The sequence below is a fragment of the Sciurus carolinensis genome, chromosome 11, assembly GCF_902686445.1.
Source record: "Sciurus carolinensis chromosome 11, mSciCar1.2, whole genome shotgun sequence".
Lineage (NCBI taxonomy): Eukaryota > Metazoa > Chordata > Mammalia > Rodentia > Sciuridae > Sciurus > Sciurus carolinensis.
The window spans coordinates 76,904,537-76,929,276 of NC_062223.1; the positions used below are offsets into that span (position 1 = coordinate 76,904,537).

Genomic DNA, 24,740 nt, shown 5'->3' on the forward strand with positions numbered 1-24,740 from the left:
TGGCAAAGGGACCTGAGGAAGTAGAGGCAGGGCTCTGCCCAGCTTTATTTGGGGTAATAGGCAGGTTTTGGGGAAGTGATGATGTTTGAGTTCAGAGACGAAGAGTTGAAGAAGAGTCCTACAGCATGCTGCAGGCTGAGGCCCCTCTGTCCACCCCATGTCAGGCAGAAGTCCCACCTTTCTCTACTCTGGGCCAGTTCCACCGTTCCTAGGGGATTATATTAATTCCCGGAAATAGCTTTTTAACAATAAACTGTCTATAGGGTGATAAGGAAAATGAAGGTACCCTGAACTGGTCATGTAAGGAACTGTTGGCACAAAAGAAACAGGCCGGATGCAAACTCCAACAAATCAGCCAAAATCCTTTATTCAGGAATGGAGTCATGGTTCTGATGGACCCACTTAACTGGTGGAAAATGAACCTCTGGCCAAAGGAGGAGTTTGGGCTTACATAGGTTATACTGAGAGGTGATTCAGTGAGCGTGTCAGTCTGGGTTTTGGGATTGGGGGTCAGTGGCCTGCATCTGCAGAGGATTTATCTTGGAAAAGATTAGTGTTTCCTGGAGCTATTATTCTAGGTTTGATGAAACACTTTCTCCCCACCAGTGGCCAGCATCGGAAAAGGATTTATCTTGAAAGAGATGAAAGTTATCAGTGTATGTCTTTCTTTTTCACTCCCTTTTCTCAGGTCACACTATTTTGGGGTTCTTCATTTTCCATATCCAATAAGAACAGCAGCTGAATTATGCATATTTAGACTAAAGTAGGAAGACTGGGTTAAAAGGAAACAGACTTGTAAAACACTGAGTTTTCAAGTGCAACCAAAGCATAGAAGCTTCAGGAGGCAAGTTTTGGCTGAACATAAAGAGCTCTAGTGGGGGCTGGGGTTGTAGCTCAGTGGTAGAGCATTTGCCTAGCACACGTAAGGCACTGGGTTTGATCCTCACTCGGCACCGTATAAAATAAAATAAAATAAAGGCATTGTGTCCATCTACAACTAAAAAAATATTAAAAAGAAAGAAAGAAAGAATTTTACTGGATTTTAAGAGGCAACCAAATTGTCTTGGCAAGTCAGACGTGGAGACCAGAAAACACATCCCTATTTGGTAGTCATATTGCAGGAAATGACGAGAATTGGGTAAGATGGCTCTTAAGGTTCTTTCTGGTGTGGATTCCTTGCACCCCTGACCATCATCCTTGGACACTCTCAGCATCTGACTGAAGGCCAAGTCCACAGCACAGCCCAAGGCTCTACCACTGTTCAGTCACTTCCCTCCCCACAAATAGCCTCGTGCTCCAGGAGCAACACCAAGCCTCTTGTTCTCTGACCGTTCTTGCTGTTTCTGTACTTAAAACACCCCCTCTCCCTTTTTGCCTAGCATTTGCTTGTTTTCTAAATATTCTCTGGCCCTGCAGTGGATGTTAGTCTCTTTTAGTCTACACCGTAACTTTTGATTTGGTAGATTAATTCCCCCAGTATGACTCAATGGAAGGATAACTAGTGGCCTCCCCTCTCTACCATTCTAAGGGAGCTGAGGGAATCTGATTCTTCCCTTACCAGCCAGCAGGCAGGCGTGGGACCATATCCATCTTTTCTCAAGGTGGGCCTTCTCTTGAGGTCCTCTGCATCCATAGACATAAGGGGTAGATAAAGGTGATATATCTGGTGCTGTGGGGGCAGCGGGAATCATGTCCTGAACAGGACACTCAGGCAATGGTTACTATGTCTTTTTTCCTACTTTTTAGCCTTCTAGGGTGCCCTCTGTTCCTGTCCATTTCTAGGTTAATACATATTTATAAAACAAATGAGTAAAGCAGAGGGATATAGGTCAAAGACTTGATTTAAAACAAATTACATGTAATGTTGGACCACTTAATGATTAGAATCAGAGGTAAGGAGGAGGAAATAAAGAAGAGAATCATAAAGTTATAATGAGGAAGCACTAGTTCAAGGAGGACAGAGGGTAAATAACAAATTTTTCATTATAATCCCCCTCTAAAACTTTTATACACACCAACTGTTCTCCTTTGGGGGTGATAACAGTCTTCTTAGGTTAAGTTAAGCCTCTTTGTCTCTGTTTAGGTGGGTCTCAAACCAATGACCTTGTCTTTACTGTAAAGACTATTAAAAGAACTTGTTAATTTGCACATTTCCAGTGCAGAAGAAATCAAAGATGACCTAGAGTTTTCAAACCAGGAAGATAAAAAGCCCATAAGGAAAGTCAGGAAGAAATTTTTTTTTTTTTTTTTTTTTTTTTGTGGTGCTGGGGATTGAACCCAGGACCTTGTAGCTTGCACAGCAAGCACTCTACCAACTGATATATCTCCCCAGCCCAGGAAGAAAATATTGAGCCTGAGATTTCAGCAGGATGTGTACTGTGGGTAGAGATGACCCAGTGGCAGCGAGAGGCCTCTGAAGCAGGTGGTGTTGCTGCTGTGCATTTCTTACCACGTGCAACTCTGTGCACATGCAGAACCAAGGACTAATTTTTTTGTCTGCAAGAGGAAACATGAGATGGGTTCATTCATTAAAAAAAAAGTTATTGGGCACCTACTATGAGCCAGGCATTGGTCTAGGCAGTGGTATATTTAAAAAGCTACACTCAGGAAGACGAATGATAACCACTACTTCAGTTCATTTGTTTACTTGTTTATGTGCTATAAAGAATAATAAAATTAAGTAAGGGTTAAAGATAGGGTCAAAATGGTTCTCAGCATTTTCAGTTAAGAAGGTGACAGAAGCACCTTGTAGAACACTATTCTCACTCCTCTCTTCCCTTTGAGTTTGATCAGGGATGAGACAGACAATGAAGACCAGGACTACAGACAAAACCACCCCTGGAAACTCACTCTCCACCACTATCGCATCACACATCTGTAGTTGCTACCTTGATGGATTTCCAAACCTTTTAACTTTCCTATGTTATTATGGAAGCTAGTGCTAACATGGGCAAACAAATTAGGTCTGCTGAGGGAAAGAAAAAGAAGAAAACTGAAAGAACTCTAGTACTAGCGTTTACTTCTAGGACATCAGATGAGTCAATCAGGAAATACTTTACTGAGTGCTCAGAATATTTAGACTCAAAAGTAGATTCTTGTATCTGTCATGCATAAATTTCAAAAACATTTTCAGTTTGGATGGAACATTTTCAGTTTGGATAGCAAGTTTTATGAACTACACATAAATAAGATAATAAAAATTACACAGAAACTCATGCTTATGAAGAGACCTGTTTATTACTGATAACACTTCATTTGGCTAAAACCACAAGAAATCCACACACAAATACATAAAGTGCAAATTCTCATAGGCAGTATTTATAATACACCCTGGTATTTTGTTGGGGAAAATGAGATGTTGACAGAAATTGTTAAAATAAGGGCACAAGTTTGAACTACTTCTACACATTTAGTCAGAAAAATAATTCATTCTTAACTGTATTTTATCTGGGATAGTCAACAATGTATACCAAGAGTTTGTTCTAGCCTATAACAAGACCTCACCATATATAGATGCAGATTCTTGCCTGAGTTGCACATGATGAATCATAACGCTGGACAAAAAATATGCCAAATAATACCAAATTTAGTTGTGGCTCATTTGGAAAGTAGTACTAATAGGCTCAAAATGGCACTTAGACTAGTGATATTAAGCCTACAGAGATACATTCTGAGCCTTCCTGGTCAACACTTTGCTTTTGGATGTAAAATACACATTATACACAATTTCCACATAGAAAAATGCTCGGCTCTCTCAGAAGAAGTTGAGTATTTAAGGGTGTGCATTCTTAGTAAATATCACTTATTATAAATTTCAGTAATGAAAGTCTTTAAAAAATTGAGTTAGAAAATCAAAATTTTAATTACTTTTTAAAACTATTCATGACTTTAAAATAAGATCCCTTAGTTACTGCATTTAAGTACTGAACTAGGTACTGTAGATATGAAAAATAATGAGCCCTGATTCTCGCTCTTAGGGAGCTGACAGGTGGGTGCTCCTTCTTAGTCAAGGAATGCCAAGGAATTGAAGAGAATAAATAGGCCAACACCTCAGACTACCTTGTAAGGTTCAACAATAATGTGTTTCAGGTCAGTTTAATTAGGCGTTAATATTTTAGGAGATCAGCTTCTATGGGCAGGGAATATCCTAGATATGTTCTATGCTTATGTTTCTCACTTGAGAGTCAGTGTGTGAACCCCTAGGGATATGCAGTCACTGGGGGTGGGGGCAATGAGGAAGAAAGTTGAGAGGCCATGTGATAAAGGTGGTGCTCCTTTCTGGTAGACCAGTTTCATTCAAGATTGAAGATTTAATTTTTATATTAAACAGTTTTATTAGGAAAAGGCAAAATTAATTTAAAGTTTAAAGCCAGAACATGAAATTTCATTGTCAGTGATGGGCTACTTCTGATTTTGCTCTCAGGTCTCCTTCCCCTTCCTTAATGCTCCTCTGCTTTAGGATTCTGCTGGTGAAAAAAACTGAGAAGCAAACTCTAGGTATGTCCCTTTGCCCCATATCTTAGCCACTTTATTTATTCTTGTAGGTCCTCTTCTTTAAGAACGTAGTCTTGACTTAACCAAGAGGAAAGATACCTTAGTGAATGGAATAGTATGTGACTATTTTAAAATAACCAATAGTCAACATTAACTGTTTCCAACTGAAACTAAAATCAAGTTTTGTAGAGTCAAACAATGAGCCAGTCTCTTTTTTCTATTTAGATTTCTTATGGCGTATGGTAAAATGCTTTGAGAGACAAATATCAGAAAAATTTCCTTGAATTGTGTGCTTTGGCTACCCAATGTACAAGGAAATCTCAAATAAAATGCTAGAACAAGTGACCATTTTGGTTAGTATGTCTACTTCCTCATCAGTTTCCAGAATAAGCTCAGAAAACAAGTGAATTGTAAAAGGCTATAATAAATTAACATATAGTAGTATCCAGACAGACTAAAACAGGCTATGAAATAGATTTAAAATTACTTCTTACAATGTCTTAAATATTCTGATAACAGTAACAAAATTTTAAAAGTTCATAAACAGTTTATGAATAAGTTTAAAGCTCTGTGAATGAAAACAGTTAAATTTCTTATCAGTGAGGTAATAGGGCAAAAGCTTTTCACAGTAACAAAATGTAGAAGAGTGTGTGGCAAAAGAGGGAGGTAGAGAGAAAAAGGCATAAAATTAAATGTATCAAAGAGAAATTTGGATTTTTCAAGCATTACAAACATCAATGGAAAACATCTGGAAAATAAAAAAACAATATCAGCAGTTCATAGAACAATTTCTCCATCAGCCTCCAGGTAACATGCTGTTGTATCAGCTACAGAAGAATTCTTCCTAAGAAATGGGAGGTCTATTTTCTATATGCAGATTTTCCAAAATGTCTAATCTCTCAGATCCTCTCTGTGGAAGTTTCTACATCTAAATAACAATCCTTTATGTTTAAAGCAAAAACCTCAAAATATCCTATAACACTATACATTCTTCAAGATGAACACACTTGTGTTCAAGTCTTACTTGATTTGCAAGGTCAAATTAAAAATAGCATCCAAGCAGGTTTTTATTCATTGCATTCATGCATCTACTATTCAAAAAACACAAAATCTTGTGAGCTAAAGTCTTCTAGATGTGGAGTGAAATCCAAATGTTACTGTTAGTGCTCTTTACAACATCATTTTTGTTCCAACCTGAATTTTAAAAAAATGTGCGGGAAGGAAGGAACATTTAAAGTCATTTAATATATCCCTAAATATTTTAAAAAATATTTCCTTAAAAATAAAAATGATTCCAGATAGATTTTATGACAATCTCCACTGAATAAGTTCTTAAACATTTCATGCTGCCTATTTTTTTTTTTTCAATCCAAAATTCCCTCTGGTCTATCTTCACTAGAGATGGAAAACAGTATGGCAATAGTACTTCTTGTTTTGAGTCCTTCAACAAAAAACACTGATTAATGACTCATGACTTAGTAAATAATCTTAACAGCTTTCTCTTCTTCAGAATTAAATGATTATAATTTCTTGAACTTTTTCCTGGAGGTCTTATTTGTATAAAATTAAATGTATTCAGGCAGAATTGGGGTAGTTGATTTCTTTTTATTTCTGCTCTATCTCCTCCCAAGTTCTCCCATGATTCTGACACAACATCCTAGCAGGAACTGATTCCATAATTAGCAATACTTCTTCTCAGTTCCCAAAACTTGAACTAATAAAATAAAACAGGTTCACTGCCTGCTCATATTAACAACAAATAAACACAAGTAAAAAACTGTGTACATGGTTTATTCTCTGTCTTTATGGTGTTAAGTTTGTTCTTCACAAGAAGAATTTTCTGTCTTATTGCCCTTTAGATCATTTGTTTATTTTTTACTTTTAATTTATTCTTTGACCTTGTCCCACTAATTCTTTTCTTTTCCCCAAAGCTTCAGAAAATACCAGTTTTGATTTATGTGCTGAATTAGAATGTACATACTTCCATGATATTATTAAAAACAAACAAACAAACAAAAAACGGCCCAGGGTTGAGACCCCAGGCTAACATTTCTGTCTTTTGGGCAGTCTCTGAATGTATCCTGTTAGGCAAGGTACACAATGTCACATTCATGTTAAATATCATGCGCAGAAAGACTCAAGAGTTTGGATAGAATCAGAGAGTTCCCTCAATTTATATATTTCGGGAACCTTTATAAAATTTTGTTAATTTTAACTTCAGACTTAGAAATTTTGAGATGAGAATCCAAGCTTCAATAACTTTTCACCTTAAGATGACTTACATGTTGCATTATATTAAAGCACACAAATGAAACTGTTTTCTTCATAAAAGGACAATCATGACATGGCTTTAGTGATTCTGAATGGGATGTTGTATCACTTTAAATTCATTTCAAATAGAGTTTTTGACAATCTCTGAAACACAGATACTAAAACCAAATATACATGTTTTCCGTATATATATATATATATATATATAACATTGTTCATACTTTGTAGAATATATGCCATTTCCTAAATTACAATCTATATTACTAAAAGCCAATAAAACAAAAATGTTTTATACATTTTTAAATAAAAATTCTACACAAACTCATTCATAAAAATGGTATTCTACATTTAGCTAGCTGTCTATTATCTATAGTCATACAAGATCCAGCTGTAAGAAAGCAAGGAAGGAACAAATTAACAATAGTGGCAATACAATAATTTAAAAATTATGTTTGTATTATATCAGCTTAAAAGTTAGTTGATGTCTGCAACAAACCAAACCATGACATTCAATCAGTTCAAACTTTTATATCTTTGTCATTATTTTTAGGAAATAATTTCTCTAATACCAGTGCTATCTCCCATAGGCAATCTGTTTAGGTGATTACACTCAAGGCCTTGTTATTCTTACCTCTTAGTTATACCATTTGTATTCTGAAAACTGTACAAGAGAAAATACACTTTAAGAAGATTAAACTGTATTTCTGCACTAAGTCTTTTCAGATTATAGAATCAACCAAAAGTGACTTTCCTCAAAATTACTGTTTTCCATATTAAAAAAAAAATAGTACTTGTGATGAAAAATTCCACAAAAGTCAGCAAGATGTTATTTTCAAACAGTATTTTTAGTGTTCAATTAATACTTAAAATCTGGGTGCTTTATTTCTTAGTAAAATTAGCATTATTTCATCAGCTAAAGAATAAATCTACTTATAAACATGTGATTCAAAAGTTAGACTGTCAAATTGAGAGCTATTTCTAGTTTCCTTTTTTCTTTACTTAAAGATTAAGATAACTGATGCAATTCTAATTTGAAAACTCTTGACTACAGTTACATTAAGCTTGCTTTTATTAAGACCTTCTTCTACAATCATAGGATTTTAAAATCAACAAACCCATTTGATACAGAGGAAGCACCCGTAAAGTTTGGAAGATTTTTCCTTAACTATTTGAAAATTGATAAGATTAAATTCAGTGCAGGAACATTGTTTCAGTTCATAGCATTCTCTTGAGAAGGCACTGAGAAATTTGACAAGAACAAAAGCCACTAGGAGTGTTGCCACTATTGTTTTATGTTCAGTAAACATCAGAGTTTTTAATACATACAGTAAATTTACACTGCACCAAGGGCACCTGAAGCAGAGGTGCTAACCCACATATTGTAACATCTGTCCTAAACTGGAAGTACTAAATACCCTATTTCAAATACTCTAATTTATAAGTTAATACTTGTGATACAACAATGACACTCTTCCATAATGCTCTAGTAAGAGTACTATTTTCTTGCCAATTTTAGTATTTAATTTCCTTAGCTACTACTATAATTATATAACATTTATCTATTTACCCTTTTTTTTAACCATGCTATACACAATTACAAGATACAGAACTAAGCTTAATCACACTACAGTAAGAAAACTCACTTTTATATTGTTAGTTTTGTTTTAAAGGAAGAATGATATATCACTATAACATTTTAATGTATTGACTTTCATTCAAGATTAGGAAAAACTTGAATTTCATTTCCCTCCAGATTTTTATTTTCAAATTGATACTCTTAATTTAGTCAGCTGAACAAAAGAAAAAGAAAAAAAAAAGGAAAAAAAATACTTGGCCAGATGAGATAGAGAATGCTAACACGAGGTTCAACACATGGAGTCTTGGGTTGTCTGTGCCATAAGCCAGTGCAAAGTCGTGACATGCTGACATGCCCCTACACAGAACGCCAGATCAGTCCATTCTTACTAGGCTCAAGAAAATTCTCTATCAGAGCGTCAATGAGTTTCTTCAACTCTTCTTCTAGCAAGGCAGTATCACTAAGGAAAAAGATTTATAGTTTTGAAATTATTTTCATAGATTTTAAGTTTGTTTAAATTATTTTTACTTTTTAAGAGGTCATATGCTGATGTAATGATTAAATAATTGATAAACAAAAGACATATTCACTTAAAGCTACCCCTTCAAATAAAATCACACACAAAGAAAACAACATGGTCAATAAAACTGAACTTCATTAATAGGAATTCCTTGACTTATGATAAAGAATGAATTACAGTATATCTAAAGGATTCTCTTAGGTCAGGCAATTTAATAATTTTAAACATCAATACCAGTATTATAAAAGAATGGCTTCCTGAAATGCTTTGAAGGAAACTCAGTATAGGTGTTGGGGGATAATGTGACATTATCCTTCAGGTTGCTGGTAGCAGAAGAATGAGGTGTTTAAAAAAATAGATACACATAAACTTACAAGCAAGTCCTTCAAAACTGTCACCGAGGAGCCTCTTTCAAACAGGCTTCACAGTCATCTTATAAGCTACACAACAAATCAGTTATTACTTTAATAATTGTCCTTTGTTTTTAACTAAATACAGCATTACTTAATTTGGTTAACTTTAAATGCTGCTCTGAAGACTTTCAGAGGTCTTTTTTCTCCCCCAATGGAAATAAAATCTTAATGAAGATGTGAGGAAAATACAAAGTAATGCGCCCTGGTTGGGTTCTGAAAGTTATTTCAAAAAATAGAGGGGCTTGAGATATGCAGAGCTGGAGAGGCTGCAGATTCACAAATTGGAGCGTCAGAGATGGTGAATAATAGCTCTTCAAGTCTGCAATAAAAAAAAGGCCTCCAATAAAACTACATTGCAAAAAATGGAAATGAAAGAATGGAAAGAGTAAAAAAGTTGAAGAGCTAGAGCCTGAAAAATTTATGGTGGAAAAAGTATTAGAGTGGCGTGTAGTAAATGGAAAGGTGAAATATTTCCTGAAGTGGAAGGGATTTACAGATGCTGACAATATCTCGGAACCTAAAGAAAATTGAGATTGTCCAGAGTTAATTGAAGTATTTCTTAATTCTCAAAAAGCTGATAAAGAAAAGGAAGGTACCAAAAAAAAATCTATCTGACAGTGAATCTGATGATATCAAGTCAAAGAAGAAAAGAGATACTGCTGATAAACCAAGAGGCTTTGCCAGAGGTCTTGATCCTGAATGAATAATTGGTGCCACAGGCAACAGTGGAGAATTGATGTTTCTCATGAAATGGAAATATTCAGATGAGGCAGACTTGGTGCTGGCAAAAGAAGCAAATATGAAGTGTCCTCATATTGTAATTGTTTTTTATGAAGAGAGACTAACTTGGCACTCTTGTCCAGAATATGAAACTTGGTAACTGTTTGCATTATTTTTTATATATATTTATATATATAGAAAATCTGGGTCTTGGTTTTTGATTAACTAGTGTGAAAAAATAATTACATTCTAATGAAAATCAAGTCTGATGTGCTGGTTTTGAGAAAATAGTATCAGGGGAGTTGTTGTGTTTTATTTTTTTGATTTTGCATCAATAGCACTGGTTACTTTGAACAAACAAAAGCTTTCTGTAGTTGCAAAAAAAATGTTGGTCAATGACAACACAACAAGGACAGGCAGTACTATTTTCAATAAGTTTAAATAGTTTTTGGATACGTTTATTAAACATGTTAACAATTGTGACATAGTCATAATTCATACTCTTAGAAGGAAATGAACTGGACAGATTGTGTCAAATTGAATTAGACACAGAAAACAAATATTTGGCAACACATTTTTTTAATCATTTCCTCATGCTCATCATATAGCAGTTAAAGTTTAGAGAGTCTTCTCAAGAACAGAAATTCATGGGCTGGGGCTGGGGCTGGGGCTGAGCGGTGGAGCACTTGCCTTGCACATGTGAGGCACTGGGTTCGATCCTTAGCACCACATAAAAATAAGTAAAATAAAGGTATTGTGTCCATCTACAACTAAAAATATTTTTAAAAAAGAACAGAAATTCACTATGACTTTGAAATTCAATTCCCAAAAATATAGCTTCTTTGGAAAACTGTCTGGCAGTTTCTTAAAAGGTTAAACATAGAGTTATATAACCCAACAATTTTAATCCTGCATACCTAGTCAAGAGAAATGAAAACATATGTCCACACAAAAATAGTTGTTCACAACTGTTCATAACAGTACTATTTATAATAAGCAAAAGTGCAAATAATCTGAACATCCACTGATGAATGGTTTAAAAACTGTGATATATCTATACAATGGAATATTTGGGGCCAAAATTACAAATTTTTTAAAAAGTGAATAAAATACTAACTCATACTATTAACATTGATAAACCTGGAAAACATGTTAAGTAAAAGATGCTAGTCACAAAGGACCACATATTGTATGATTTCATTTATATGAAATGTCCAGAATATGCAAATCTATAGGGAAAGAGAGTAGAGTAGTGGCTGCTTAGGGCTGTGAGGGAGGAAAATAGGAATTGATTTCTACTGGATATGGGGCTTCCTTTTGGGGTGATGAAAATGTTCTAAAGTTGACAGTGATGGCCACATGACTCTGAATATATTAAAAACCACTGAATCATACCTTTTAAGTGGATGAACTTACAGTATGTGAATTATATCTCAATAAAGTTTTTAAATATGTATCTAAAAAATCAATTCTCACCTCTGGTCAGGTGATGCACACATCTCTGCATAATACTTTATCTTTGGTTCTGTCCCACTTGTCCGAAGAGTAGCAACACATCCATTTTGAAAAGTAAAAGTAATCATTTGACTGTTTTTACTCACAGGCAGCACCTATGCAAGATTGCAACAACAGCTTAATTACATCTGGTATCTTATTCATTTTTCAAGAATTATAACAAACATTCCAGTTATGTGAGGTATCTAAACTAGTCTAATTCATTGAAACAGAAAGTAGAATGTTAGTTGTCACGCTGGGGGAATGAGACTCGGGAGTTGTTGTTTAAAGGGTCTTAGTTTAGCAAGGTGAAAAAGTTCTAGAGGTCTGTGGCACAACAATATGAATATACTTAACATTATTTAACTGTAGCCTTAAATATAGTTAAGGCAGTAAATCTTTTGTGTTTTTAGCCACAATTATGAAATTTTTAAAATTAAAAAGAATGAAAATATAAAAGATTACCTACATAATAATTGATAAGCATATCATTTACTGAACCCTTATAATAATCCAGGCTTTGGTTTATATACTTTACATACATGATTTCCAGGTTTCAACAATAATCCTACAAAGTTAGTATAATTGCCATTTTATGAACAAGGCTCAAAGACAGTAAACAACCTACTCAAGACAACTAGCTAAGTGAGAACAAAAAGTGGAAGTTGGAGCTATCTGCTCCAAAGTGCCTCTGTATTTGCAAAGTACTTTCACAGTTTATCTATGGCCTCCAAAGATGAATATACATATCCTAGAGTATATGCAAAAGAATGTACTAGGTGCTGACAAAAACAATTATTTTTAAAAAAGAAATCAAGTTTTACTGACATTGAATGTATGAATCAACACTGGTACTCTTCCTTGTTTACACATTAACCTGTTGAAGTATCTCGAGGGGACTGTGCGGTTGTCCTATGACAGAGAGGTCAGCAGTGCTACTCCTCCTCAGGTCTCCCAAGCCCTGGTCCTGGCCTAAAGAACCCTCCCTCAGTCAATGCATTACGATACACCAGATGCTTGAAACAGACCTTCTGCTCCTCTTTTTCACACACAGTCCATTAACTACCATGTCCTGTTTATCATATCCTTCATTCAATTCACCTTTCCAATTCTCTCCATCACTACTGCTACTCTATTAAATCCTGGCCACGGTTATCACTCACCTAGACTGTGAAACAGCTTAGTAACTGATCTGTCTGCCTGGAAGTCTGCCCCAGAGGTAATCCACTCACCAGGCCATTCTTGCTCTCAGCCCATACTCCAGTTACAGACAACTACTTGTGGTTTTCTGAAGGAGAACAAGCCTTCTTGTTGCCAGGTCTTGCACTTACTGCTTCCTTTGGCTGAAACAGTCTCTACACCTGGGTACCTGGTAACTGCACCTGGGTAACTCCTAATTATACTTGGGAACTCAGTAGTCTCAGTAAGAGGTCTTTCCCATGCTCTTCCATCCCTTGGTAGCATGTATCATTTTGTAAAGTAACTGCTGTTTACTTGTCTCTTTCCACACTCATTTTGTGAGTGCAGGAATGACTTTGCTATCCCTGTATCTCTAGTGTACCTGGGTTTGCAGCACAGAAAGATTTTGATAAACGAATGTACAGATGAATGTGAATCTGAAATGTAAAGATATAATTCAGGAAGTCTTTAACACTTATCAGGAATCCTAGGATAACAACATCTATGCTACCCATCCTACAAAGCTGTTTCAGAGGAGAAGAGATGAAGAAGCACCTTAAATAATTAAATCATAAAATTTAAAGACAGGCAAGAGAAAAAAAACATCACAGCAAAGACTAAGCATAGAAACATTAGAGAAATAAAAATAAGTCAAAGATTTTAATTTACAAGGACAGAAACACACACACACACACACACACACACACACACACACACACACGCCTGTGCACATACCTAAGACATTGACAATTAGGAACCAATCTTTGTTGACTGAATGAATTTGCAAAAAAATGGAATATGAATAGGATAGGATTCTTCTTCCCACATTTTTATTGGTACATTATAGTTATACATAATAGTGGGATTGTTTCATACCTGTATACAATATAACAATATAATTTGGTACAGTTTTCAAGTATTTTCTTTCTTTTTTCTTTTTTTTTCTTGTAAACAAATGGGGTACAACTTGTTTCTCTGTACATGAAGTAGAGGCAAACTATTTGTGTAATCATACATTTACATAGGGTAATGGTGTTTGATTCATTCTGTTATCTTTTCCTCCCCCCCACCCCTCCCACCCCTCTTTTCCCTCTATACAGTCCCTCCTTCCTCCACTCTTGCCTCCCTACCAGTCCCCATTATGTATCATCATCCGCTTATCAGCGAGATCATTCGTCCTTTGGTTTTCTGAGATTGGTTTATCTCACTTAGCATGATATTCTCCAATTTCATCCATTTGCCTGCAAATGCCATAATTTTATTATTCTTTGAGTAATATTCCATTGTGTGTATGTGTATATATATATATACATATACACACACACACACAAACACACACACACACACCACAGTTTCTTTATCCATTCATCAATTGAAGGACATCTAGGTTGGTTCCACAATCTGGCTATTGTGAATTGAGCAGCTATGAACATTGATGTGGCTGTATCTCTGTAGTATGCTGATTTTAAGTCCTTTGGGTATAGGCCAAGGAGTGGGATAGCTGGGTCAAATGGTGGGTCCATTCCAAGTTTTCTAAGGAATCTCCACACTGCTTTCCAGAGTGGCTGCACTAATTTGCAGACCCAACAGCAATGTATGAGTGTACCTTTTTCCCCACATCCTCTCCAACACCTATTGTTGCTTGTGTTCTTGATAATCGCCATTCTAATTGGGGTGAGATGGAATCTTAGGGTAGTTTTGGTTTGCATTTCTCTTATTACTAGAGATGCTGAACGTTTTTTCATGTATCTGTTGATTGCTTGTAGATCTTCTTCTGTGAAGTGTCTGTTCGTTTCCTTAGCCCATTTGTTGATTGGGTTATTTGTATTCTTGGTGTAGAGTTTTTTGAGTTCTTTATATATTCTGGAGATTAGTGCTCTATCTGAAGTATGAATGGCAAAAATTTTCTCCCACTCTGTAGGCTCTCTCTTCACATTGCTGATAGTTTCCTTTGCTGAGAGAAAGCTTTTTAGTTTGAATCTATCCCAGTTATTGATTCTTGCTTTTATTTCTTGTGCTATAGGAGTTCTGTTAAGGAAGTCTGATCCTAAGCCGACATGTTGAAAATTTGGACCTACTTTTTCTTCTATAAGATGCAGGGTCTCTGGTCTGATTCCAAGGTCCTTGATCCATTTTGAGTTGAGTTTTGGGCAGGGTGAGAGATAGGGGTTTAGTTTCATTCTGCTGCATATGGATTTCCAGTTTTCCCAGCACCATTTGTTGAAGAGGCTATCTTTTCTCCATTGCATGTTTTTGGCACCTTTGTCTAGTATGAGAAAACTGTATTTATTTGGGTATGTGTCCATGTCCTCTATTCTGTACCATTGATCTACTTGTCTATTTTGGTGCCAATACCATGCCGTTTTTGTTACTATTGCTTTGTAGTATAGTTGAAGTTCTGGTATTGCGATACCCCCTGCTTCACTCTTCCTGCTAAGGACTGCTTTGGCTATTCTGGGTCTCTTATTCTTCCAGATCAATTTCATGATTGCTTGCTCTATTTCTGTAAGGTACATCATTGGGATTTTAATTGGAATTGCATTGAATCTGTATAGCGCTTTTGGTAGTATGGCCATTTTGACAATATTAATTCTGCCTATCCAAGAACATGGGAGATCTTTCCATCTTCTAAGGGTTTCTTTAATTTCTTTCTTTAGTGTTCTGTAGTTCTCATTGTAGAGGACTTTCACCTCTTTTGTTAGATTGATTCCCAAGTATTTTATTTTTTTTTGAGACTATTGTGGATGGGGTAGTTTTCCTAACTTCTCTTTCTGAGGATTCATCACTTATGTATAAAAATGCATTAGATTTATGAGCATTGATCTTATAATCTGCTACTTTACTGAATTTACTTATGAGTTCTAAAAGTTTTCTGGCGGAATTTCCTGGTTCCTCTAAATATATAATCATGTCATCAGCAAATAGGAATAGTTTGAGTTCTTCTTTTTCTATTTGTATCCCTTTAATTTCTTTGGTCTTTCTAATTGCTGTGTCTACAGTTTCAAGGACAATGTTGAATAAAAGTGGTGAAAGAGGGCATCCCTGCCTTGTTCCAGATTTTAGGGGGAATGCTTTCAGTTTTTCAACATTTAGAATGATATTATCCATGGGCTTAGCACAGATAGCCTTTACAATGTTAAGGAATGATCCCACTATCCCTATTTTTTTCTAGTGTTTTGAGCATGAAGGGGTGCTGTATTTTATCAAATGCTTTTTCTGTATCTATCAAAATAATCATGTGATTCTTGACTTTAAGTCTGTTGATATGGTGAATTACATTTATTGATTTCTGGATGTTGAACCAACCTTGCATCCCTGGGATAAAACCCACTTGATCAAGGTGCACTATCTTTTTAATATATTTTTGTATGCAATTTACTAAAATTTTGTGTCGATGTTCATTAAGGATATTGGTCTGAAATTTTCTTTCCTCGATGTGTCTCTGTCTGGTTTAGGTATCGGGGTGATATTGGCTTCATAGAATGAGTTTGGGAGGGTTCCCTCCTCTTCTATTTCATGGGCTACTTTGAGGAGTATTGGAATGAGCTCTTCTTTAATGGTTTTGTAGAACTTGGCTGAGAACCATCTGGTCCTGGGCTTTTCTTTGTTGGTAGAGTTTTGATGACTTCTTCTATTTCATTACTTGAAATTGATCTATTTAAATTGTGTATGTCCTCCTGGTTCAGTTTAGGTAATTCATATGTCTCTAGAAATCTGTTGATGTCTTCTAGATTTTCTATTTTGTTGGAGTATAGATTTTCAAAATAGCTTCTAATTATGCTTTGTATTTCAATCATGTCTGTCGTGATATTTCCTTGTTCATTCTGAATTTTAGTAATTTGAGGTTTCTCTTTCCTTCTCTTCGTTAGTGTGGCTAAGGGTTTATCAATTTTGTTTATTTTTTCTAAGAACCAACTATTCATTTTGTCAATTTTTTCGATTGTTTCTTTTGTTTCAATTTCATTCATTTCAGCTCTGATTTTAACTATTTCCTTTCTTCTGCTACTTTTGGTGTTGCTCTGTTCTTCTTTTTCTAGGGCTCTGAGCTATAGTGTTAGGTCCTTTATGTGTTGATTTTTTTCTTCTTTTATTGAATGCGCTCCATGAAATAAGTTTTCCTCTAAGTACTGCTTTCATAGTGTCCCAGAGATTTTGACATGATGTATCTTTGTTCTCATTTAGCTCTAAAAATTTTTTTATTTCCCCTGAGGTCTTCTGTTATCCATTCATCATTCAATAGTGTATTATGATCTCAGTAGTTTCTGTTTTTTATTGTCATTTATTTCTAATTTTAATCCATTATGATCTGATAGAATATAAGGTACTATATCTTCTTGTATTTGCTAACAGTAGCTTTGTGGCATAATATAGGGTCTACTTTAGAGAATGATCCATGTGCTGCTGAGAAGAAAGTATAATCACTATTTGTTGGATGGTATATTCTATATATGTCTCCGTTAAGTCTCAATTATTGAGATGTATGGTTTCTTTGTTCAATTTTTGTTTGGAAGATCTGTCCAGTGGGGAAAGAGGTGTGTTAAAATCACCTAGTATTATTTTGTTGTGGTCTATTTGATTCCTGGAATTGAGAAGGATTTGTTTGATATACATGGATGAGCCACTGTTTGGGGCATAGATATTTATTATTATTATGTCTTGCTGATTTATGCTTCTCTTAAGCAGTATGAAATGTCCTTCTTTGTCCCTTCTAACTTTTGACTTGAAGTCCACATTATCTGATATGAGGATGGATATTCTGGCTTTTTTGCTGTGTCCATGTGCATGGTATGTTTTTCCCCATCCTTTCACCTTTAATCTGTGGGTATATCTTTCTATGAGATGAGTCTCTTGCAGGCAGCATATTGTTGGATCTTTCTTTTTAATCCAATCTGCCAGTCTATGTCTTTTGATTGATGAGTTCAGGCCTTTAACATTCAGGGTTATTATTGAAATATGCTTTGTATTCCTGGTCTTTTGGCTCATTTTTGTTTTTTGACATGACTTGGTTTCTCCTTTATTTGGCTATTCCTTTAGGGTAGTTCCTCCCTTTGCTGATTTACATCATTGTTTTTCATCTCTTCCTCATGGAATATTTTGCTGAGAATTCTCTGTAGTGCCAGCTTTCTTTTTGTACATTCTTTTAGCTTTTGTTTATCATGGAAGGATTTTATTTCGTCGTCAAATCTGAAGGTAAATTTTGCTGGGTGTAAGATTCTTGGTTGGCATCCATTTTCTTTCAGAGCTTGAAAAATGTTGTTCCAGGCCCTTCTAGCTTTTAGGGTCTGGATTGAAAAATCTGCTGATATCCCTATTGGTTTCCCCCTGAATGTAATTTGATTTTTCCCTCTTGCAGCCTTTAAAATTCTGTCTTTATTTTGTATGTTAGGTATTTTCATTATAATGTGCCTTGGTGTGGGTCTGTTGTAATTTTGTATATTTGGAGTCCTATAAGCCTCTTGTACTTGATTTTCCATTTCATTCTTCAGATTTGGGAAATTTTCTGATATTATTTCATTGAATAGATTGTTCATTCCTTTGGTTCGTTTCTCTGTGCCTTCCTCAATCCCAATAATTCTTAAATTTGGCCTTTTCATGATATCCCATAATTCTTGTAGATTCTGTTCATGATTTCTTACCATCTTCTCTGTTTGGTCAACTTTGTTTACAAGATTAAATATTCAGTCTTGAATATCTGAGGTTCTGTCTTCCAGATATTCTATCCTATTGGTTATGCTTTCTAGGGAGTTTTTAATTTGGTTTATTGTTTCCTTCATTTCAAGGATTTCTGTTTTTTTTTTTTTTTTCAGAATCTCTCTCTATTGAAATGATCTTTTGCTTCCCGCATTTGCTCTTTTAACAGTTGATTAGTGCAATCATTCAAAGCCTGTATTTGCTCTTTCCTCTCATCATTTGCTTCTCTGATCATTTTAATTATGTACATTCTGAACTCCCTTTCTGACATTTCTTCTGCCATGCTGTCATTGGATTTTATTGATGTAGCATCTAGGTTTGTTTAGGACATTTTCTTCCCTTGTTTTCTCATATTGCTCAGTATCTACCCCTCTAGTAGTGAAACTCTTGAGATATTGCAGATTTCCTCTGTTGACTTATAGTGTCCCTGTAGATTTCCAATAACTCATCTCCTAGCCTTCAGTAGCCTGAAGTCTTGGAGGAACTTGATAATGCGGTGTACCACAAGGAAGCTGCCCCTCTAGGGGTGGTGGCCTTCAGGTGGGGTATATTCCCTGCTAGTGGGCAGAGGAGCCTCCACTTGTTGACTGATGGTCAGCCAAAGGGGGACTAGACTGTGGGCTGGGGCATGGCTGGTCTGTGCCTGTGTCTCTGGTTCTACCACCCTGGTGGGGAAACCTTGACCAGCAGGGAAGATTCACCGGGTGGGGATGTCTCGCTGGGCAGCTCTCCTCTGAGAAGTTCCCTTTGATCCAGAACTACTGCCCGGGCTGGGCAGACCTCCTCTGCGATGTTCCCTGGGTCCAGACCTACCACCTGGGCCAGGGAGCCTCGCTCTGCACCGAAGTCTCTTGCTGGGCGGCCCTCCTCTACAATGCTCCCGGTTGTCCGGGTTCATGGCTCCAGCGGGGGGAGTCTCACTGGGCAACTCTACTCCACAAAGTTCCCTGCGTTCTGGGACTACTGCCCCTTCCAGGGAGCCTCGCCCAGTGGGAAAGACTCACCCGGCGGCTCTGAGTTGGTCCCGAGTCTCTCAATACCTCCTCTTCTTGACTCCTGGGTCCTGTCAAAGGGCCTCCAGTCTCCTGTAGGTGTCTCAGGAAAGGAGCTGCCCTTCCAATGATGATGGCCACACCCTTAGGAATAATTCAAAATTCCTGCACCAGCCTTTAAAGAAGCTGGGGAGCCCCAGTGAGGGTGCGCTGAGTCAGCACAGAGGCAAGTGCAGTGTCCCTCAGCAGTAGTGGGGCAGGCAGGCAGGCAGGCAGGCTCAGCGATGGCGTCTGACCCCGGTGTGGGGGTCAGGTGGGTCAAGTATTTTCTTTTCCCTTCTTCTCTTCCCTCTCTCTGGTCCCCTTCTACTCTACTGATCTCCCTCCAATTTTCATGAGATCTTCCTCCACCTTTCTTTTCCTCTTTCCAGTTGTCACAGATGAGAGAAAACATATGATCCCTGACTTTAAGAGTTTGGTTAATTTAACTTAACATAATGCTCTCAAGTTCCATCCATTTTCCTGAAAATGCTATAATTTCGTTCTTCTTTATGGATAAATGAAACTCCATTGTGTATACACACCACGTTTTCTTTATCCATTCATCTATTGGTGAATGCCTAGGCTGGTTCCATAGTTTGCCTATTCTGAATTGTACTGCTAAAAAACATATTTTAACATTAGAGAAGAAGAGTTCAAAAAGCACCTTAAATAATAAAATCATAAATTTTAAAGACAGGCAAGAGGGAAAAAAATCATACCAAAGACTAAGCATATAAACTTAGAGAAATAAAAAGAAATCAAGATTTAATTTAATTAATTTACAAGGACAGAAACACACACACATACTGGTTAACATACACAGAATATTATTGCTGTAGTATTCTGACTTTAATTCTTATACTGAGGAGTAATTTAGCTGTGTTATATAGGGGTTCCATTCCTAGTCTTTTGAGGAAGCTCCATTCTGATTTCTGTAGTGGTTGTATTAATTTTCAATCCCACTAACAGAGTAAAAGTGTTCCTTTACCCCCCAGATTCTCTCCAGCATTTATAATTGTTTGTAATCTGTCATTCTAACTGGAATGAAATGAAATTTCAGTGTAGTGTTGATCTGTGTTTTCCTAATTGCTAAAGATGTTGAATAATTTTTCATATATTTGGGGGTCATTTGTATTTCTTCTTTTGAGAAGTGTCTGTTTAGTTCATTTGCCCATTTATCAATTGCTATTCAGTGTTTTGGTGATAAGTTTTTGAGTTCTTTATATATTCTGGATATTTATCCTCTGTCAGAAAAGTAGCTAGCAATGATTTTCTCCCATTCTATAGGTTCTCTCTTCACATTCTTAATCACTGCCTTTGTTGTGCAGAAGCTTTTCAATTTGATACCATCCTGTTTATCAATTCTTACTGAGTTTAAGAGATTCTATTGAGAAAGTCCTTGTCTGAGCCTTTATGTTGGGAGTATGGACCCTATATTTTCATCTAGTAGTTGCAAAATTTCTGGTTTCATTCCTAGGTCTTTGATTCATTTTGAGTTGACTTTTGTGCAGGTCCAGAGACAGGAATTTAACCTTATTTATCTGCCTATGGTGAAACCAGTTTTCTCAGAACCATTTGTTAAACAGACTGTCTTTTCTCCAACATGCTTTTGGTGCCTTTGTCAGGGATCAGATGCCAAAACTGGCATGAAAACTGAGTATGCAGTTTTCGTTAGTATACCTCTGTCGTATAATTTGAAGTCAGGTGTCATGATGCCTCTGGCATTGATTTTTTTACTTAGATTTGCTTTGGCTGTTCTGGGTCTTCTATTCTTCCAAAATGAATTTTAGGACTACTTCAGTGAAGAATGTCATTGTTATTTTGATGGGAAGTGCACTGAATCTGTATATTGCTTTTGGTATATATGCCTATTTTTTTTTTTTTTTTTGTGGTGCTGGGGATTAAACCCAAAGTCTTGAGCATGCAAGGCAAGCACTCTACCAGCTGAGCTATATCCCCAGTCCCTATATGCCTATTTTAATAATATTAATTCTGCCTATCTATAAGGAATATGGGTATTATCCCAAAATACATTATGTCCCTAGAATCTTTTAACAACATTAGAACATTACAAATGGAAATTTAGGCTAATAATCATTCATAACAATAACAATAACAAAATGAATATGACCAGCAATCTATTGTATATAAGTATTTGCTTGAGCACCTATCACACAGCCAAGGGCTTTGAGAGGCATAAAGTTCCATTAGAAATGGGCCTGCCAAGCAAAACACAACGGTAACATAAATACACCATGTAACAAAACCTCAGGAGGAAGCTATCTGATTGTGGAACCTGGAGGTCATATTTACCTTAAGCCTTAAATATTGTCAAGGTATGAATCTATAGCAGTGGAAGAAAAGGTAAACTAAAGAAACAATTTGATTAGAAATACAGAAATTACAGAAAGAAAAAAGGTAAAAATATAATTTAACAAAGAAAAAAGAAATACGAACTTTATATATATATATATATATATATATATATATATATACACACACGTACATATATTTGAAATTATGTTACTCTTTTTGGCTAGAGATACAGGAAGTAAAGTTGGAAAGGGAAGTTAAAAGTAGACAAATAGCCCCACATGGGAGGCCGTCACACCTGTAATCCCAGTGACTCAGGAGGCTGAGGCAAGAGGATTCCAAGGCACTAAGCACCTTAGAGAGACAAAAAAATGGCTGGGAATGTGAATGACTTTAAAATTCTAGGGTTTTAGAAAGACTTTATTTTCGACATTGTTTTAGCATCATTGTACATTCTCTTTTTCTCTCTGTCTATATCTTCCTCTTTCTGTCCTCATACCCTTTGCCCCAGGGTATTAGAGATGATTACCTGGAAATCTATGAGGATCACTGGTCACTTAAAACTACTCTGGGGATAAAAAATGGATCCTAGCCTCAAGAAACTCACAGGTCTGAATTTCTACTATTTTGGTATAATATGAATTATTACAAATTAGCAAAAAAATTTTTTTAAATTGTTTTTTAGTTGTTGATGAACCTTTATTTTATTCATTTAGTTATATGTAGTGCAGAGAAATGAACCCAGTGCCTCACACATGCTAGGCAAGTGCTCTACCACTGAGCCACAATCCTAGACCTTGTTTTTTTTTTTTTTTTCAAACAGGTACTTTCAGGAGCTTCCAGGTTGGTGAGCACATGGACCTTCTGAGAGGGTGGCGTGCCTGGAAAGGGCATGAGCTCCTACTCTATACCCAGCCCCAATACTCTTCCCTATGCATCTCTCTGTCTTGGTTTTCCTAAACTGTAACCTTTACAATAAACTAGTAAACATAAGGAGACAGGATTAAGCCTCATATAAAACCTACCTCTGGACTTTTTGATGACATGAGCCATTAAATTTTCATCATTGTTAGAAAAATAAGGTACTTACTGATTTCTTATTAGGCTGGCTGCTGTCATATCCAGTAGTAACATCCCGTATATGCAATATAGTAAATGTCCCACAAGATTTTGGATATTCTTTTGGAGAATCAAAATTGCGAAGCCTTTCGAATATACTTTTGATGGTAGGTGGATCATAACACAAGAAATATGAAGTTTTTGACATATGATAACCATATCTGCACAAAGATTTAAAGTACTAAAATCAGATTTCAGATAACTTTGAAAATGTACACATTAAAGACAAACCTATTAGAATAGTTAATAGAAAGGGGCAGTCCCTAAATCAATTTTCATGTTTTTTTAAAAAAGGATGTTAACTATTCTTCAAAAACAAATTTAGAAGCCAGGCATGGCGGTGTATGCCTGTAATACCAGTGGCTTAGGAGGCTGAGGCAAAAGGATGGGGAATTCAAAGCCAGCCTTAGCAATTTATAGAGGCCCTAAGCAACTTAGTGAGACTCTGTCTCAAAATAAAAATATAAAAGGGGGGATGCAGGGGATGTGGTCAGTGGTTAAGCACCCTGGGTTTAGTCCCCAGTACCAAAAATACAAAACAATACAAAAACAATTTATAAAACGAAGGATGGGACAAAAAAATTGAAAGAAAGAATTGCATATGAACTTACTTTTCATAAACCTTAATAAGTTGCTCAGTCAATGTTATATTCATGGTTTCCAGGTAAGACGCCATCTCAGCAACAACAACAGCTGCACTCACCCCATCTTTATCCAAAACAGAAGTTCCACATAGAAAACCTGGGAATTAAAAAACATCTTTAGAATAGGGAGAAACTTAATTCTATAATTTCATTAGTTTCATATTTCTTCAGAAAAGGACTAGTGAATTTAAGAGCCTAGAAACAGATGAAATCCACCAATATTGAAAGTATTCAGGGAACCTTTAAGTTTCTTTTTTTCTGATGAGACATGCATTTACATATTTTTGAATTATTTGCAATTTTTACAACTCAAAATATAAAGTCAGAAGGCAAAAAATTCCTCTCTACAGGATTGTCACATTTAAAAAAATGTTTTCAATCCAATTTCAAAAGATTTTAATATTTACTACATACCAATAGACTCTTCAAATGCAAAAAGGACTTCTTTCCCATTTTCCAGGAGATCTTTTATCCTACTTCCAATCCATTTAAAACCTGGTAATGTTTCCTGAAATGCAGAGGAAGTACTGTAGTTTAAAGTGACTCTTCCATAAACCTGGAGAAAACTCTATCGATAAATGCACATAATTCCTGAATGGTGGTCTTCTATTAGATTCTTGGGTCCACAAAGATTTATACAGTAGTAAACATATAGTCTACAGTATAGTAATAGATGATTTATACCAAATATAATCCCATGTTTATATGTGCTGCTGAATATAGTTACAAAGTAACATAAATATATACCTATATTATTATCTATAACATAGGTACTGTATTTATTTGTTAAGTACTATATTAGTCCTATTTATTAAATACTCTAATAGGTATTTAATAGCACTATAATAGCATGATCTTTTCTTTTTTTAATATATTTTTAGACGTTGATAGAACTTTATTTTATTCCTTTATTTATATGTGGTGCTGAGGATTAAACCCAGTGCCTCACACATGCTAGGCAAGTATTCCACCACTAAGCCACAACCCCAGCCCACAGCATGATCTTTTCTAAAGTTCATAAACAGTTGCCAGAAGAGAGGCTCAGAGATTAAGTAAATGTGCCCAAGATGAAGCATATACAAGATGAAGGCAAGTTTCAATTACACTGCTTCCCAGCAACTGTCCTTTAAGCCATACTATACCACTAAGAGAGCTGGTGATTTAGTCTTCCCAAGTAATCAAAAGTCATTATGTTTTTAGCAACACATTATCAAAACATATGCTTGAAACAAGTACACCTTTCCATAACACTGTGACCTAAATAAAACCACC

At 35.8% G+C, this 24,740-nt stretch overlaps 1 protein-coding gene and 1 pseudogene across 2 annotated transcripts in view; one reads left to right on the forward strand and one right to left on the reverse strand.

Annotated features, from left to right (window-relative positions):
• Positions 1–3,218: 3,218 nt before the first annotated feature.
• The window catches only part of Pgm2l1 (phosphoglucomutase 2 like 1), a 64,858-nt gene continuing 43,336 nt past the window's right edge, over positions 3,219–24,740 (reverse strand). For both annotated transcript variants that reach the window (XM_047518605.1, XM_047518606.1), the window contains exons 10-14: positions 23,883–23,976; positions 23,436–23,565; positions 22,796–22,985; positions 11,471–11,604; positions 3,219–8,801 (exon numbers count right to left, since the gene is read on the reverse strand). In XM_047518605.1, the coding sequence (XP_047374561.1) occupies positions 8,699–8,801; positions 11,471–11,604; positions 22,796–22,985; positions 23,436–23,565; positions 23,883–23,976 (651 nt within the window). In that variant the 3' untranslated portion in view covers positions 3,219–8,698. The remainder of the gene's footprint in view (positions 8,802–11,470; positions 11,605–22,795; positions 22,986–23,435; positions 23,566–23,882; positions 23,977–24,740) is intronic.
• LOC124958367 (chromobox protein homolog 3-like) lies at positions 9,470–10,154 on the forward strand (annotated as a pseudogene).